The sequence below is a fragment of the Lathamus discolor genome, chromosome 1, assembly GCF_037157495.1.
Source record: "Lathamus discolor isolate bLatDis1 chromosome 1, bLatDis1.hap1, whole genome shotgun sequence".
NCBI lineage: Eukaryota > Metazoa > Chordata > Aves > Psittaciformes > Psittacidae > Lathamus > Lathamus discolor.
The window spans coordinates 60,141,965-60,157,633 of NC_088884.1; the positions used below are offsets into that span (position 1 = coordinate 60,141,965).

The 15,669-nt window shown below is 44.9% G+C and overlaps 1 protein-coding gene and 1 long non-coding RNA gene across 2 annotated transcripts in view; one reads left to right on the forward strand and one right to left on the reverse strand.

The window, feature by feature from the left end:
• Window positions 1-6,459, reverse strand: part of PARVB (parvin beta) — a 67,717-nt gene extending 61,258 nt beyond the window's left edge. The window contains exon 1 of the mRNA XM_065673018.1: window positions 6,094-6,459. Coding sequence (XP_065529090.1) covers window positions 6,094-6,208 — 115 coding nt within the window. The 5' untranslated portion in view covers window positions 6,209-6,459. The remainder of the gene's footprint in view (window positions 1-6,093) is intronic.
• Window positions 5,064-8,604, forward strand: LOC136011368 (uncharacterized). The gene is made up of 3 exons (XR_010611359.1): window positions 5,064-5,719; window positions 6,122-6,298; window positions 7,896-8,604. It is a non-coding gene; the product is annotated as an uncharacterized LOC136011368 (long non-coding RNA).
• Window positions 8,605-15,669: the final 7,065 nt, after the last annotated feature.

Genomic DNA, 15,669 nt, shown 5'->3' on the forward strand with positions numbered 1-15,669 from the left:
TAGCCCGTTACAATGCACAAACACACTTCCCTAGCCAGCTACCTTCTAAGACTGCAGCAAATGTATGTGTGTGAACCAGGACCACGGTATCAGACCCTACACACTTTGTATTTTTCTCTCCATCTGACTAATTCACTGCCACATATTAAGAGCATGGAAAGTAAGTTAGATTGGGGTGAGCTCCTACACCAGTCTATTGAAATAAAGTGCCTTAAAAATATATTATCAGGTCAGGAGACAGTAAGAAGCAACCAGTTGAAGCTTATCCCATATAGCACTTCACGGATCTGCGAGAGGCAGATTTGCTCATGAAGTTTCCTGTTGGGTAAGAAATACCGCAAACCTAGCCAGCATTTTGCAAGTTAACTGGCACTTCACCACTAGTCAGAAATGCAGACATGCCTCAGGACAAAAGCTAGAGTGCAGGCACCACATCAGTAGCACACCGCCATCCTGAGCATTCTAGGCACCAAGTGATGCCAAACCCCAGTTCTTCCACTACAGAGAGGTTAAAGCAATTATTCCACCAGCACCAGTTCATAAAGTAGGATATATGGGCACAGCCAGAATGAAACGCAGTCTGCAATAGTCAGGAATGGATGTGACTGGGACAAAAATCCTGGGCAAGAATAATACCACCAACATGAGTGATCCCTGGAAGGTGAATGAATATTAGCCTAAGGATGCCTTACCACCTTACATCTTCTTAGGATCTATCAAACAGGCATCTGTCAGCATCATTTTAAAGCTAAATATACTTGTTACAAGTCCCAGGCAGCCACTATAAAGTGGTAAAGCAAAGGCACAGCACACAGACATGGAGAAGTTCAATGTTTTGCAGTCTGTTTACAGTGATACACCCCTGGAGACTGTGTAACAGACAGCATTGAAAAGATTTTAACAGTTTTCAGTATACCATATTCAAATGAAAGATGAGATCCATTTTCTAAGCAAGCCCAACTCTCCCACCCTATTGCATTCAAGGGGATGTCTTACAGACTTGAGATGTGCTCGTCAATACAACGGCAGTGAAGGAGATCTGGTTTTGAACCTCTTTTCCCTCCAGAGAGCAATTACCCACACAAGCAGCCCCATCAGTTTCAAAGGAACAATAAAGAAACTGTTTCCTTCATTTCAATTCTGCTGTTGAGCTTATTTCCCCATGTTCTTCCCCCCAGAAAGCTAAAGTGGATCAGGCCGCAAGAGCAGTCCCACCTGAACAATTTGGAGATGAGTTTTAGCATGGGTAGAGCTGTGAGAAACTGGCAGATTATGCAGCACCTTTGCCTAAGGATCCTGGTACCAGAGACATCTCAGGAGGTAGCTTCTTTCCCTGAATTGTCACTGGTTTGCCAGATGATACTTCCCCACCCTCCAACTTTTCCCCCTCCAAAATAGCCAACAACTGCCACCTATCTAAGGCACAAAAACCCTTGCCATTTATTGAAACGTACATCTACCAAGCTATTGACCAAACTGGCCAGTCCACAAGCATATGCAACAGTAAACTTTTCACAGCCATGCTGAGGCACACACCCCAAGATCAATACTTTAACTTCCTTGATATGTGTAAAACCTTTACATTATTCTGCTACTGTCGCAATAATTCTGCCCTCTGCAGCACTGTCATATCTCTTTTCTCCCCCTCCTATTGATTTCATCAGGCACAATAAATCTGGAGCAGGTTCCTCACCCTTATGCCCACCCCAAAATCGTGTCAAGGGAAACAACAGCAAGCAATTAAGTCTGTTGTATTTCTCTCACTGACTCCTCCATATAGGCTATATATAAACACACACATGAACAGATACAATAATAGAAGGTTTATTTAGCCAAACACCTGCTGCCCAGATCTTTCATGTGGTGTGTTAGGAGGAAAAGAAAACAAAGCTTTGCAAGCAGACTTGAAGCAAAGCTTGCAGCAAACCCCCTCCATTATTTCAGTACAAAGACATCATTCTGACCGACAGGAAAGGGGAGATTTTTTTTTAAGTTCCTTTTACAGAGGGAGATGAAACACAGCACTATCTGCAACAGTATCTTTTATATCTTTTACAGGGTCTGAAAAGAAGCTAAGGGATCATCTAGCTTACTAATTGTACCCCACTGTGGGCTTTGCCAGCATCCCAATAGTTTCCTAAGGTATTTAAAGTGGATTCTGGAGTTCCTGAACAGGTGCAACAAGTTTATTAATTACATCACTAATGTGGCACGTCTTGAAAGCCCAAGATATAGGACAACAGAGCCACATCACAGTAACATCAGGAAAACTTAGATTTTTGCAGATTTCCACATAGCCTAATAGCGGGGTGAGGAGTAAAAACCAAGTGGTCACACCAGCACTGGAACATCCTGGTTTTTTAAGGATGTGTGTCACGACTGATTGCAAGATTAAGAACGTGCATCTCCACACAGCGCTCTCCCCATGGTCAGGTCCTTTCTCTGGCTGCATACCTCCCAAGTGAGGTCTCTTAGTAGTATGTAAGGGTTGAGCTCATCTGCAAGTTTTTCTGCTGCGGGACTCCACTAAGGTCTTTCTATACTCATTGGTGACTCATTTTGACACAATCTGTAGTCATTTAATAATCCTCAAGACTGGCAGTTTTCCCTTAGGGGCACTTTTAGCCAAACTGTTAAAAATATTCCTGGGAAGGAAGAGGAAGGGAGGAGCCAAACAGACAGTGAGATCACCCACCCCACACTTCCATAGGAAACCAGGGTAAAAACAACTTCCCCATGAACAACAGTGGCTGCTATTTCTTTTCTGTCAGGACTGCCTAGTAAGTCAGTTCAGCCATAAAAATTCAGAAACATAAACATAAGGTGTAATAGTGTAAAGCAGGGTTTGAGATAGAAATTCAAAGGCTTCCTCAGTTGGAAGCCTTTCTACAGGTTTTCCAAAACCTGTAGAACTGGACTTAAAAACATAGATGAATTTGACCTAAGGTCTTAACCCTACCTCACCTATCAGCACTCGGTTACAAAGAATGGTGTCATTCTGCTAAAGCAAGAGCAGCAGCAAAGTTGTTTATATGATACAGTAAATACTTCAAATACTGCCACAGGGACTATCACCAGTGCACCTAGGAACCTTATTTATCCTCCCTTAACACAGTGAGGGTATGAGCTTACACTGGCCACCTTGACAAGCCTGATGAACACTCCTCTCTCCCAATATAGGCTCTCTAAAATTAGATTGCAGTGTGTTAGAAATAAATAAATTTAAATTTAGTTGCTTAACTAGAGTGTGTTAACCGTGCTTAACTGTTATCTAAAGTGCTTAACTGTTGTGGGTTGGTAGCCCCACAATGTAGCCATTTATGAAATGGCTGCCACCCATAATTAAAAGAAAACTGTAAGTAACAAGCAAAAAACTTTTTCACTATCATTATAAGGATCTTTGAGCTGTGTGGTGCAGATGTTGCCCACAAAGACGAAAAGGATACATATAACTGGATTACAGCTCTTGCACAGACCTGGATAAGGTGGTTATATGAATACAGCTGAGATGGTGATAGCAGGCCTGTATTTACACGATACAAAAGACAGGCAGTGGAAGCAAGGAGCACATACAAAGAACCCTTCGGCTTCCTTGCTTTCCATGCCATTAGAGGCAGAGGAGGCAAGACCGATTTTTGGTTGTGGCAAATCAGCAGTCAGCATTTCCATTTGCTGTTGTGGAGAGCTGCCGGTGGAGAAGGCAGCATTTACTCCGGGAAGATCACTCTGACCTCTGCTGGTCCCCTTAGAGAAAGCCAGCAGAAACCGCCTGAGGGGATAGAGGGAGGGAAGGAATCGCCCAAGTGCACAGGAAAAGTTGACCATATGGCTCCTATACGGTCTATCAACTCAGCTAGGGAATGCCACTCACATAAGCTTCCAATTTACTTCTGCTTCACACTCACATACAGAGATGTAGTTTCTAGCCCTGAAATTTGCTCTTGCTGCTGCCCAGGTCCTACCCACAAGCCATGGACCTGGCTCTCTCCCCCTGACACAGACCTCACCACACTACCTCACCACGGCTTAGCCATTGGCCCCCTCCAATTTGACAGCCGTGGTCTGGAGAGCCTGCATTTGGGAGCTACCCCACTGAGAAAGTGTGAAATGTAAAGAGTAATAAGCTGATTCCCCTTACAAGGAGGACCTCAGTCTGTCACACCCAATGGGTGCTCCACAGGCTTGCAGACAGTCTTGCTCCCTTCACATTTTCAGGCTGGAAGAAATACTCACACTAAAAGCCCCATCACATGTTTTAGTCTCCTCCCCATCACACTGACAGAAGCATGACTGTCATGCTTTACAGCCACAGCAGTGGTTCCCCACTAAGTGGGGAAGCCAGTAACCACAACAGGCCCTTCCATCACCAGGAAGAGCTGTGGCCACCAGAGTAGGTAAAATAACATGTAAACTCAGCAAAACAGGAGGGTGGCTCCTGCTGAAAGCGGTCACCCCAAAAACCATCACCTAGCAATGACCACATTTCTCATTTAAGGGACAATGCCAACCTGTTTAAGCTTAGAAGCCACCATTGAATGAAATGCACACTTGTGGAGCATGTGGTTGGAGATGAGCTTTCTCCCCCATCTTCCTTCAGAAGCAAATGAGATCATCAGGAAGGCACAACCGCTTCTGCTGCTCCTCAGCAAAACCACGTCAGAGAAACGTGATTAAAAATAGATGATAAAGGAAATACCAGTAGGCCACACCAAAACAGCCAGAAGGAAAGGGAAGCAATTTCCCTGAACAAGGTTTGGAGGCCAAATATTTTATTTTTAAATATTAAAAACCTACCTTGTAAACATTGCTGGCAATACCCAATGGGGATAAAACATGCTCACTCAACAGCCAGCTGAAAGCAGGCTGAAAGTTGAATTTCATCCCTATGCTGTACCCAGCAGACGCTAAAACAAAACCAAGGCCAGTTTTAACGAGGCAGCTAGTCAAAATCGCATTAAATCTTACAGCAAGGGCACCAAGGTTTCCTGCTGGCAGACTGCGGATAACACAGAGGAAAGTTTGTCCACAGAAGCCAGCATCCGGTCAGTTTGGGAAGGGGAAGAGCACAGAGTACACCAGTGTCGGAGAAGACAACACTCGGGAGAAAGGTACACTTTGTGCACACAGGGATGGACCATCTTTATCAAGTCTAGCGGCAAGACGCTGCCTCCCTATCTACAACAACAAAAGAGTCGTGTTGCTTGGGACTAAACAGTGCTATCTCCGCATGGCCTCCTGTGCAAGCGGGCTGCTCTGAGAACGCCTTGTGCACGCACCCGCATGAGAAGGCCAGCCCAAGGCGTCTGCCCCGCTCAACAGCGGGGATGGGTGCCAGTGGGGCTGAGCACCCCAACAGGGAGTGGGTGCCCGTCCACTGAAGCTGAGGGAGCTCCTCCAGGCTACCCACACCAAAGAGGGAGACCAACACTGGCGGGCACCAGTGGTGACAGCCCAAACAAATACCCAGCGCAGATGTGCCCACGTGAAATTCTGGTGCTCGAGGGCTGGGTGATCTTGCGTTTGGCTATGAAAAGCACTCTGGCAAGGTTTAAAGCCTGTGGATGAAGTGGGCCTTGAATGAAACACAGGTGGATTTAATCGTTCCCTCGTGGCTTCCTCAACTCTCAACTGGAAGAGAAACGGCACCCGCTGCCTCCTTGGTCACCAGGAACTCATTTCACAGCAGGCTCGGGGGCTCCGCTCCCAGCTCCAGGCAGAGGTACGAAAGCGGAGCTGGGAAGCGGTAGCAGAAGCGGCCAAGCCCCCTGAGGCACGCCTCATGAACGGACACCCCACACCGGCGTGAGGGGGGCCCGGCGGCCGGCGCCTCCCGGCACCCCCTAAGGCACGGATGCCTCACGGCAGCCCCCCCTCCCCACTGCCAGCCGCCCCCCGGGGCCGCGCGCGCCTCCTGGGGCTCAGCAGGGCTGAGGCAGGCGGGCGAGGCCCCGTTCCCCCCGGAGCCGCAGGCGCTGCCGGCGCAGACAGCGTGGGCTCCCCGCGGGTGGACGGGACGGGACGGGACAGGGAGCCGCAGGGAGTCACGCCGGCCGGGTGCGCGTTCGTCCCTGCGCGCCGCGCAGGCGAGCTCACCCTCCTTGGCTTTCTTCTTCCTCGCCAGCGTCCCGCCTAGCTTGCCCAGGAACGACTCGTCTTTCTTCATCCTGTGGGGCCGCAGCGTCGGGGATCGGACGGGAGCGGCGGACATCGGCTCTGCTTAGGGTCTCGCCGGGGGAGCCTGCCCGAGTGCTGTCCCGCCCGGGGCGCTGTGGCGGCGCCGAACAAAGCCCGGGAGCGGGTAAATCAGCAGGACAGCCGCGACCGAGCGAGCAGAGCCGGCAGCGGGAGGCGGGGGTGTGGGCCTGAGCCCGAGCCGCAGCCGGGGGCAGGGGGCGGGCTGGGAGCCGCTGCCGGCGGCCACAGCGCCCTGCCACGGCCGGGAAGTCCGCCGGAGGCGGGGCGGGCCGCCCCCTGCCCAGGCCTCCTGCCCCGCAGGGCGGTGACCGCGGCTGACCCGGGCCCGCGGGCCCCCGGCCGGCCTCACAGGGACCAGGTTGGACGGGGCTTGGAGCAACCTGGTCTGGAGGAAGGTGTCCCGGCCATGGCAGGGGCTTGGAACTGGGTGAGCTTTAAGGTCCCTTTCAACCCAAACCACCCAGTGATTCTGTGACAGACCCATGAGGGTGGGGGAAAAGCGGGTAAAGAGCATTGCAGGAAAGCAAATCCCCCGGTCCCATCACAGCCGGGACAGAGGACAAAACTGAGGGCAGACTCTTAGCGTGTGCCATTTGCCACTGCTAAGTGCTCTGCTTAGCAGTTTCTTGCTGGCTACATTGAGATTTGCCTCCTAATTTTGAGCCACACACCTCTTCTGTATGACCAGACTGCCTTCTCCTCCTGGCATATAGCCTGTTAGATTTGGCATCTCTCATGTGGTAAGGTTGAGAAAGGGGTCGTAGGCTCTGCCAAGCTCACGTGTACTGAGGCTCACAGGCACCTCTGAGAGGGAAGCCGTCACCCCTCAGGTCTCTGAGCACTGCTGCAGCCGTAAGCTTTAGTGAATGCATGCAAAAATGGCCAAAACTGGAAAGTTAGTTTTGATCCCACAGAGAGAATTTCTTATTACTTATCATTTTACAGCACCCAGGAGCATGACAAGGGCTTTGTGGAATATACATTAAAAACAGATCCTGAAGAGTTTATGGTGTTAGGCTCTGATCCTGCAAGGTCCCATGTACATACTTAAGCCCCTGAAGTGGTCCTATTGACTTTAATGAGACTACTGGGTACCTAAAATCATGCACAAAACCTTTGGCTGTGCTCCTGCAAGTGGCTCCCTGTCGGCAGCCCTTGCCCCAACAAAGAACGGCATGCAAGCCAAAGGAACTTGGCATCGGATCTGCACACCCAGCGTACAGGACAGATTTTCATGCTTGACCTGACACAGAAGTAACACTACACAACATATCCAGAGCATAAAATAGCAGAGATACTTTACTGTGTCATTTCACCAGGGATTTTAACCTGAGCTAATCCCGCCTTTCACAAAGATCTACCCTTGTCCCTCACCTCCTGCTGCTTGTTGCTTTTCTACAGGCACTTAGGCAACTAATCAAAATAAAACCCCAACAAACCAAAACCAAAGCCCAGCTTTCCAGTGTGACTAAGCATAAAGTCACTCAAAGGCAAGAGCCTGCAGAAGGGAAGTGGAGGGAACGTAACACATGACTATGGCTGGGAAGACCCTTTCAAATGGCTTCTATAAACTGGAGGTTATCATGAATTTACAGCTTCATATGATGGAATAATGACTTGTTTTGAGTAGACTGTAATTCCAACTCTAAATACATCCAAGTGTGAACACTAACTTTGTTTTATTATGTTATTCTTCTAAGATGGTGCTTTCAGAGGAAGGTGCCAGACTGGACTGACATGTTTTAATCCAGCTTTGCAATTATAAAGGCATTACTGAAGAACAGGAGGAGTGTTGCTTCTGTGAGTGGCAGAACAGTGGTGAAGGGAAGTTCAGATGCTTTTCAAGAAGAGCTACACATTTCAGGAGTGGACAATGCAGGGAACTTTAATCAAGAGCCTGTATGTAACTCATGCTGCAGTCACAGGCCAAAGGGGCCCACTGCACTCAGCAACTATCCTACTGTGTCTGTTGAGACTATGATACTATTCATGCCCTAAACTGCAAGAAAAGCAAAGCTGCACAACACTCTGCATTTCATGAGAATGTCTTTTCCTTAAATGAAACAGCAGCCATCCTTCAGAATGCAGACACAAAACAGGAAGGTGTTTGAACTGGAATGTGACTTTTGGTCCAAAGAGGAACACAGCACAGGATGCAGTTTGATTCTGCCTGAAAGCATTTTTAAGAGACTGAGCATTTTGCATTTCTGTCATAACTGCTATTAGCAGAACATGGAACAGTTTCCAAATCTACAGATAATGTTAATTTACCTATCTTGCAATTTAAAATTGATATATTTTTGTATAAAATCTGTGGTGAATTTTTGTGTAAAAATATTTTGCTTTTCCCTGTTGAAAGTAATATCTGACACAATAGCTAATGAAGGATTCAAGAAAATAGTGCTTGCACACCTGTTTCTCTGATTTATTTTCTTTCTGCATTTGAACTATTGACTTGCCTTGTAGGCTCCATTTCTGTTGTATTTGCAAATCAACAGCAGAGTGGCAGATAAACAAATACTGTTTCAAGGCATAGAACTGAGGGGTAGTGGGAGGTTTGGAGCAGCTACTTTTCATATTCACCTTTAATGGATTAAATTTCAAGTTTAAAACATTCCTCTGCTCAAGCCACCTACTGCTCCAGCACAGCGAGATCTGAAGTGACCTGCAGCACTGCTGTGCATCACTGGCAAAAGCCATCAAGAACCAGGAGTGAAGTTTCTACTCTGAGTCCTGCATTGTAGGGAGCTTTGACAAGGAGCTCCTTACCAGATTAATGAGCATTATTTCCACATCCATAATTCCTTACAGCCACATACTACCACTTTGTTATGTGTTATCACATCATTTAAACATCTCACAAAATAATGCATACTATGGGTTTTAACATAATGGTCACTCTCACTGGCTATGCAAGCAGCATTAGCTGCTCATGCAAGCCACACTTCTTGTGGTCTGCTTCACCAGCCAGGATGCTGAGTGGTAATCCTGGCCAGCTGAGCTTCTCCATTCAGGAGCCCCAGGAACACTGACCTTAAGAATGGATTTGTGACGAACAAAAATCTTGGGAAATCGCAGACAAAGCCTCTCTGAGGAAAGTGTGACTCGAAAAACACGCAAGGCAAAATTGTAACTGCATTATGTTTGAGAACTTCAGGGAACACAGCAAGCCCCAGTGTAAATTAGGGCAGTCCTTCGCATCTGGCCCAAACCTGAGAGCAACACGGATTCACTCTAATTGATTATAGAATCCATCATGGAAACAAGCATAAAACTTCACTATTTTATTTGCATAAGAACAGTAAAAAGTACTACAAAGAACATACAAATGAGGCATACCCTGGCACTGTCACATTAGTGGAGCATTCTCTACATGTTCCAGATTCAAGTAGATCTAGCCCCCCAGACCAGTCCAGTCCAGAGCAGTGGTGCCCACCTCTTTTTGCCAGCGTACTGCAGACTGCAACAGCAGCTCTGGACTGAGGAAATGACCTTTGCTGACCAGACCCCCATTCAGCCCATGGACTATCTTAGAGGGGTGCAGAACAATTTAATAACCAATATGGCCCACATACTTAATTAAACTCTAGTATGTAAGTGGCACTGTCCAGGATGAAAAGAACCACTTTGTCAAGTGTGGGAGCTGCACAAGCAGAGGATGATGCCAGAGATCTTTAAGGGCTCATGTAATAAATTGCTGTCCAGATAAATATGCCCTTTATTTGGAGGTCTAATTGGGGTATCCTGAAACTGACACAAAATCTATTTTCTTATTCCTTCCCAAAGTTTCTTTCTCCTGATTTCAGAATAAATTCCAGTAAGTGGAAATCCTGCTTAAGACATTGGTTATAACCTCAACTTCTCTTCCTGTTTCCTTGGCAAGCCCCAAACTTGCCAACAGCATTCAATTCTGATCAGGTTTTATTGCAGGATATGAGGAAGCATCCTCTGAGCAATATTGAATGGAGCATACAGAAGGGATTTTATAAGGTTCTATCTGCACCAAATGTTTGATACATTGTCAGTGCAAGTTGCAGTGACCACACAGCCTTATTTCACATTGCCCCAGCTTCATGTTCCTGTGTACTGAGCACTATGATACAGAACCATAGAACGGTTTGGGCTGGAAGGGATCAGCTTAAAGATCATCCAGTTCCAATCCCCCTGCCATGGGCAGGGACACCTTCCGCTAGACCAGATTGCTCAAAGCCCCATACAACCTGGCCTTGAACACTGCCAGGGATGGGGCAGCCACAGCTTTTGTGTGCAACCTGTTCTAGTGTCTCACTACTCTCACTTCTTCCTAACGTCTAATCTAAATTTCCCCTCTGTCAGTTTAAAGCCGTTCCCCCTTCCCCTATCCCTACATGCCCTCGTAAAAAGTCTATCTCCAGATTTCCGGTAGCCCCCCTTTAGGGAAGGCTGCTGTAAGGTCTCCCCAAAGCCTTATCTTCTCCAGGCTGAACAAATATTCTCACACGCTCACTTCCCTAACCATCTCAGCTTTTCTTTAAAGGTTACTGCTGCACCAGGACACTCAGGCTGTGCTTTGCTACAGAAAGGTTTACGTTAGCTCATAGATAACCCTGCCTTTAAAAAGCTGCGAACTTTATGCTATGCTGATTTTGGAGTGTGTAGAAAATCTAAAACTTAAAATGGAGCATTTTTTTCTTAATTAGCACACTGCCCAGCTTTTGTGAAATAACTTCATCCCTGCAAATACTTGCTCTTTATTCCTCACAGCAAGATAAGCTCATCTTGTGTTTGCCCATAAAGGCAATGATGATGATTATTTTTTATCAATACTGTTTCCTTAGTAGAACAAATAAATTCTATTACTGAAACAAGCGTGCTGCTCATAGCAAAGGCTTTTAGAGCGTGAGAGCTTCCTGAGGGTGGGATCAATACCAGTTACAAATCCACCTCTCACTTAAATCATTTTGAGGTTTCAGGCTTTATCTAATGAATGCTTTATGTTGATTTCCTATGCAGGAGGGGGCTCTCTCTGTGCTCTTGCTAGTAAAAAAAGTGGATTAGCATACCAAAAACTTATTTTACTTTGAATACTACACTTCAACTATTCCATGTTTTCCAAGTGAATATTTCAACCCTTGGAGTTGCTAATGAGATTCATAACCGGTTGCCATCCAGATTCACAGACGGTATGAATACATGCATCTTTCACACAGTTCTGTGTCTACATATCCAAAGCCACAGCTGCCATGCTCCTTCGGTACCAGGTTTGCCAGTTAAGTGTGTTGTTGCAGCATTTAACAGCAGTAGCGCCAGTATGGTGAGTGTTGAAAAGTTGCATCACTTCTTAAATAATTTAATTCAAATACAGCTCCTCCAGCTTTTTGGAGGGATGCCCTCAAAATCTTCCTAGAGTGCAACTTACAACCTATGAGACTTGTGTGTGAAATATAAATACTGATGGTGAAATCAACTCCTATGCCGCAAATGCGCCCAGACAGAGACAAGGCACACATCGCATCCACAGAGAACAGTCCCTGTGGTTCTTTCTATATTGTAAGGTAACTTTCTATGTTGTAAGTTAACAAATTGCAATCAATAAGTCAGAATAAAAATAAGGATTTAAAAAAAGGAGTAGCCTTAATTATGCTGAAGAGGTGCACAGAAAGACATTCATCAGTTAAATGGCCCGTTTCATTTAAGGTTATTATGCATCTTTGCAAAACGAAATAATTAGTGAGGACGTCAACTGCATTCTGCTGGCACAAGCCAAACAAGACACTTTACAAATGCAATTTCTCCATTTTCAATCCATCAAAAATAACCTGAATCCATACAAAAAACACAAGTGACACTAAGGCACAAATAAATTCATACTGAAGTCTGATATAATATTTAGCTTTAAGGCAGTGTGGAAAAAACATTTTATTCAATCTCTAGGGAAGAAAAAGATCAATCCTCATATTTTTTTAAATGAAATTGTAATCAGAAAATCTGTGAATACATATTTCAAACAAGAAAGCAGACAAATTGGTTCACAAGCTATACAGACAGTCCAAACGGCATATAAAATTAACTGACTCAAGTACAGCACTCAAGATGCAATGACTTATAAGCAAGCGCCTTTTAATTGAAACAAATCCACACAGACCCATTCAGTTCTGACTTCAGTGTCCTATGTATTTATAAAGAAATGCTTAAATTTGTAGCCAAGCAGAAAATGTCAGCCTTCTGCAAAGTAAAAGGAGGCTGGGTTGTTTGAGACAAGGAGAGAGCCTGTGGCAACAGAAAGTAATATTATGCATGCTTCAAAAAACCCAAACCAAAACCTAGAGTCTTTTGACTCACATCACGATGGTTCAAACAAACAGAGCTCTTCTAAATAGGAAATGAAGAGCTTGTAACCGTACTTTCATCAAGTGTGTGTTAGTCTTTAATAACTTAACTGGCTGATGGCCATTAAAACTGACACAGCTGCTGCATGAGTGGAACGGCCTTTAGTCTGAAGTGCGTACTCTGTCTAAAGAGAAAGATAAAGGCAGCCAGCTATGTTACTTGTTTAAACCTTCCATGCTGAATGAGCTACCAGCGCTCTACAGCCCAGAAAATGCTCCCTGGTGCCCCACCTCTCATCAGGGATGAGATTCCTGTGAGCGAATATTCATTAAGAAAACTGCCAGAGCATAAACATGTCTTTTAGGAAATAATTACATTGGAAAGACTAAACCTAGTTCAAAATCTGTTTTTAATTTCAGCCCTAAACTGTCAGCTTTAATGTTTAGCTGAACATTCGGAAGTCTGAATTTACATTTGCTCATTTTAACATTGCTCACCTTATTTTTTATGGAGCTGTTGAGTTTCCTCTACCTCAGCCTTATGGCATTTTAGACTATTTTCAAAGTTTTAGACAACCTGAGATTATTGTAATTAGATGTATCACAAAACAATGAATATATGGTCTTTCACAGTTCTTCATGTAGTGAAGCAAAGCTAAACCACACACTTTTTAAAGCAGAAAGTCATTACAGACAGTCTTGTTCTATTGTGATAATATCTGCATTGATACAAAAACCTTTCCGTGGGAGAGAAGCTGTGTAAAAATCCTCCTGAAAAGAACTGTTACTGCTGTAGCTGCCAAGCTCCAGCCCTTTTAAAAACAAGACAAGAATGGTAGAGCAAACCTACAATCCCGTACACCCAAATTCTGTAATTTTAGGATGAATTTCTGATGTTATCCCCATACAAAGCTCCGGATGATCTCCCAAACATCTGCCCAATTAATATTCCCATGAAGGAGTACATTTTTTTTGTCCCCTGAAACATCACAGGGGATGTTTTCATCCGAGTAACTGCTCAAACACCCCAGAAGAGGGAGACCCAACCTGACCCCACTTATTTTTCTGTGGACCTGTGCGTTTTATTGCACACAGAAGAGGAAGCCTCTCAATGCCCCCCTCAAGGAGCAGAATGTGGACAGCAACTTCAACACAGACGCCCAACAAAACCAACAGGTATTTTGGAAGGGAAATACGTATCACACATTAGTTGCTACATCTCTGCAGAGATTTCCACTGGCAGCAAGTACAGAGCTCTATGAAAAAGGCACAAAGCAACCCAAACATACTTATGTTGAGGCACGTTTCAGTATTATTGAGGTCAGCATTGTATTTTATTTTTAAATCAAATACAGTTCTGCTCTTAACAGCACGGCAGCAAACCTGCCCCATGTGTTCTAACACCCTCCCAGTGTCCCCTTCCATCTTCCCCAAAGCTCCCTAACAGCTCACTCATTAACAGTACCTAATACAACCAGATCTCCCGATACAAAGAGCATTTTCAACTTTTTAATGTAACAGCTCCAAGAAATCACCACCCTAGAACTGGTGATACAAATACTAGCCCTGCTTTTGACACATCACTGCTACCTTCCCAATGGCTCAGCACCAAGGCTGTACAGCCATTGTCCTCAAAAGCCTTCCTTTCCTCCCTAGGCCTCCTTTAGGCTCTAGAGAGGACTGAAGAAACTCTGTGCTTCAGATGGCATTTGCATCCTCAGCACTGTTCACATAAAATGTTCACAAGCACATGGGTGCGCACTTCAGGTGTACCACCTGAAAGCATTTACCACCACCTTACTGTCCCTAACGCTGCACATGGCTATAAAAGCAAGAACACCTTCACTACACAATCGGTAAAGTGTCTTCCAAAACTATCCATTTAGGAAAATACCATGCTTCTGAATCACAGATATGATTGCAGGCCATCCTTGCACCTTTTATCCTTTCACAGATGTACTCTGGACAGACATGCAATCACCCAAGAGAATTGCTTCAGATCTGTCCAGAGCTGTTCAGCCATAGAGTTTGCTTAGCAGGACAGCAGCTTCTAGTAGGATTCTGATCTCTATCTTATCCATCTGTTAAGAGCCTCTGCAACAAATTTTCAATGGGGATATATTAATCACATCAATATTCTATAGAAGTAACAGTTGTCATCCCAAGGAATACAGGGATATGTTATATACTGTAATAGCTTTTGTGCACTTATTATACGCTCTAAGGAAATGTTATCCTGCAATACAGGTAGGGAAAGAGTGACCCAGATAAAGGCTCATGTAACATAGTTTTCCTCCCTTTATCCTTACTGGACAATCCTCCTATGTGTGATACAGCATGATCTGTCAGCAGACGTGCCCGAAAGGCCTCTTCAGCCTTCAGCATTTCCCCAATTCATCCCTTAATTTCTCGTATGGATCACAATTCTTTCAAAACTTACTTGTGGACTAGGTGCTTCCTGGTGTGCAGCCTGAGGCCAAGGCTGTTTCTGTAGGCCTGCTCAACTCAGGAAGATGACTATGCCCTCTAAAACTGATACTCGCTTAGGGCTCTCTTGCGTAATATTCAAGTATTACACTTGAGCAGCCTTTAGTAACAAACGTGCACAAAAGAGTTCCTAAGGCCATAAAATACATCTAATTTTATCAAAAGGGCCAAAAAAACCTTCAAACTCCTAGGAGAAAATCCTAACAGCATTTTGGTATCTAAACATTCCCATTAAAAATACTTTTATATGTCAAAATGTAGATAGTGCTGGAGAAAAACTAGTAACATCTGTTGACATTCTTAACATAGTGCCATGTTTTATCTCATAACAACAACAAAACATCAGAAAGTTATTTGTTAAACATGAATTTGCTACAGTAGCTGTTAGATACATACACTGAAAAAGGTTTTTCATAGTAAACTTTGTTCTTTGAAATAGACCTGACTTCTGTCATTCCCACAGTTTTGTTTTGAACATCTGTGAGCCTTTGCAAGAAGGAAAGGATGTTTACCCAGGCGGAGCTCTGCAAAACTAGGCAGAAGTTTCTAGACTTTGTATTTTAGAAAGTGAGTTATCAACAGATTTAACTACTGTACTACAGCAACGTCAATATATACCAGTGCTGAAGCAATGTATAAAACTGTGCTTTCTTTCAAGAGAGTGGGGTCACAGCTTAAC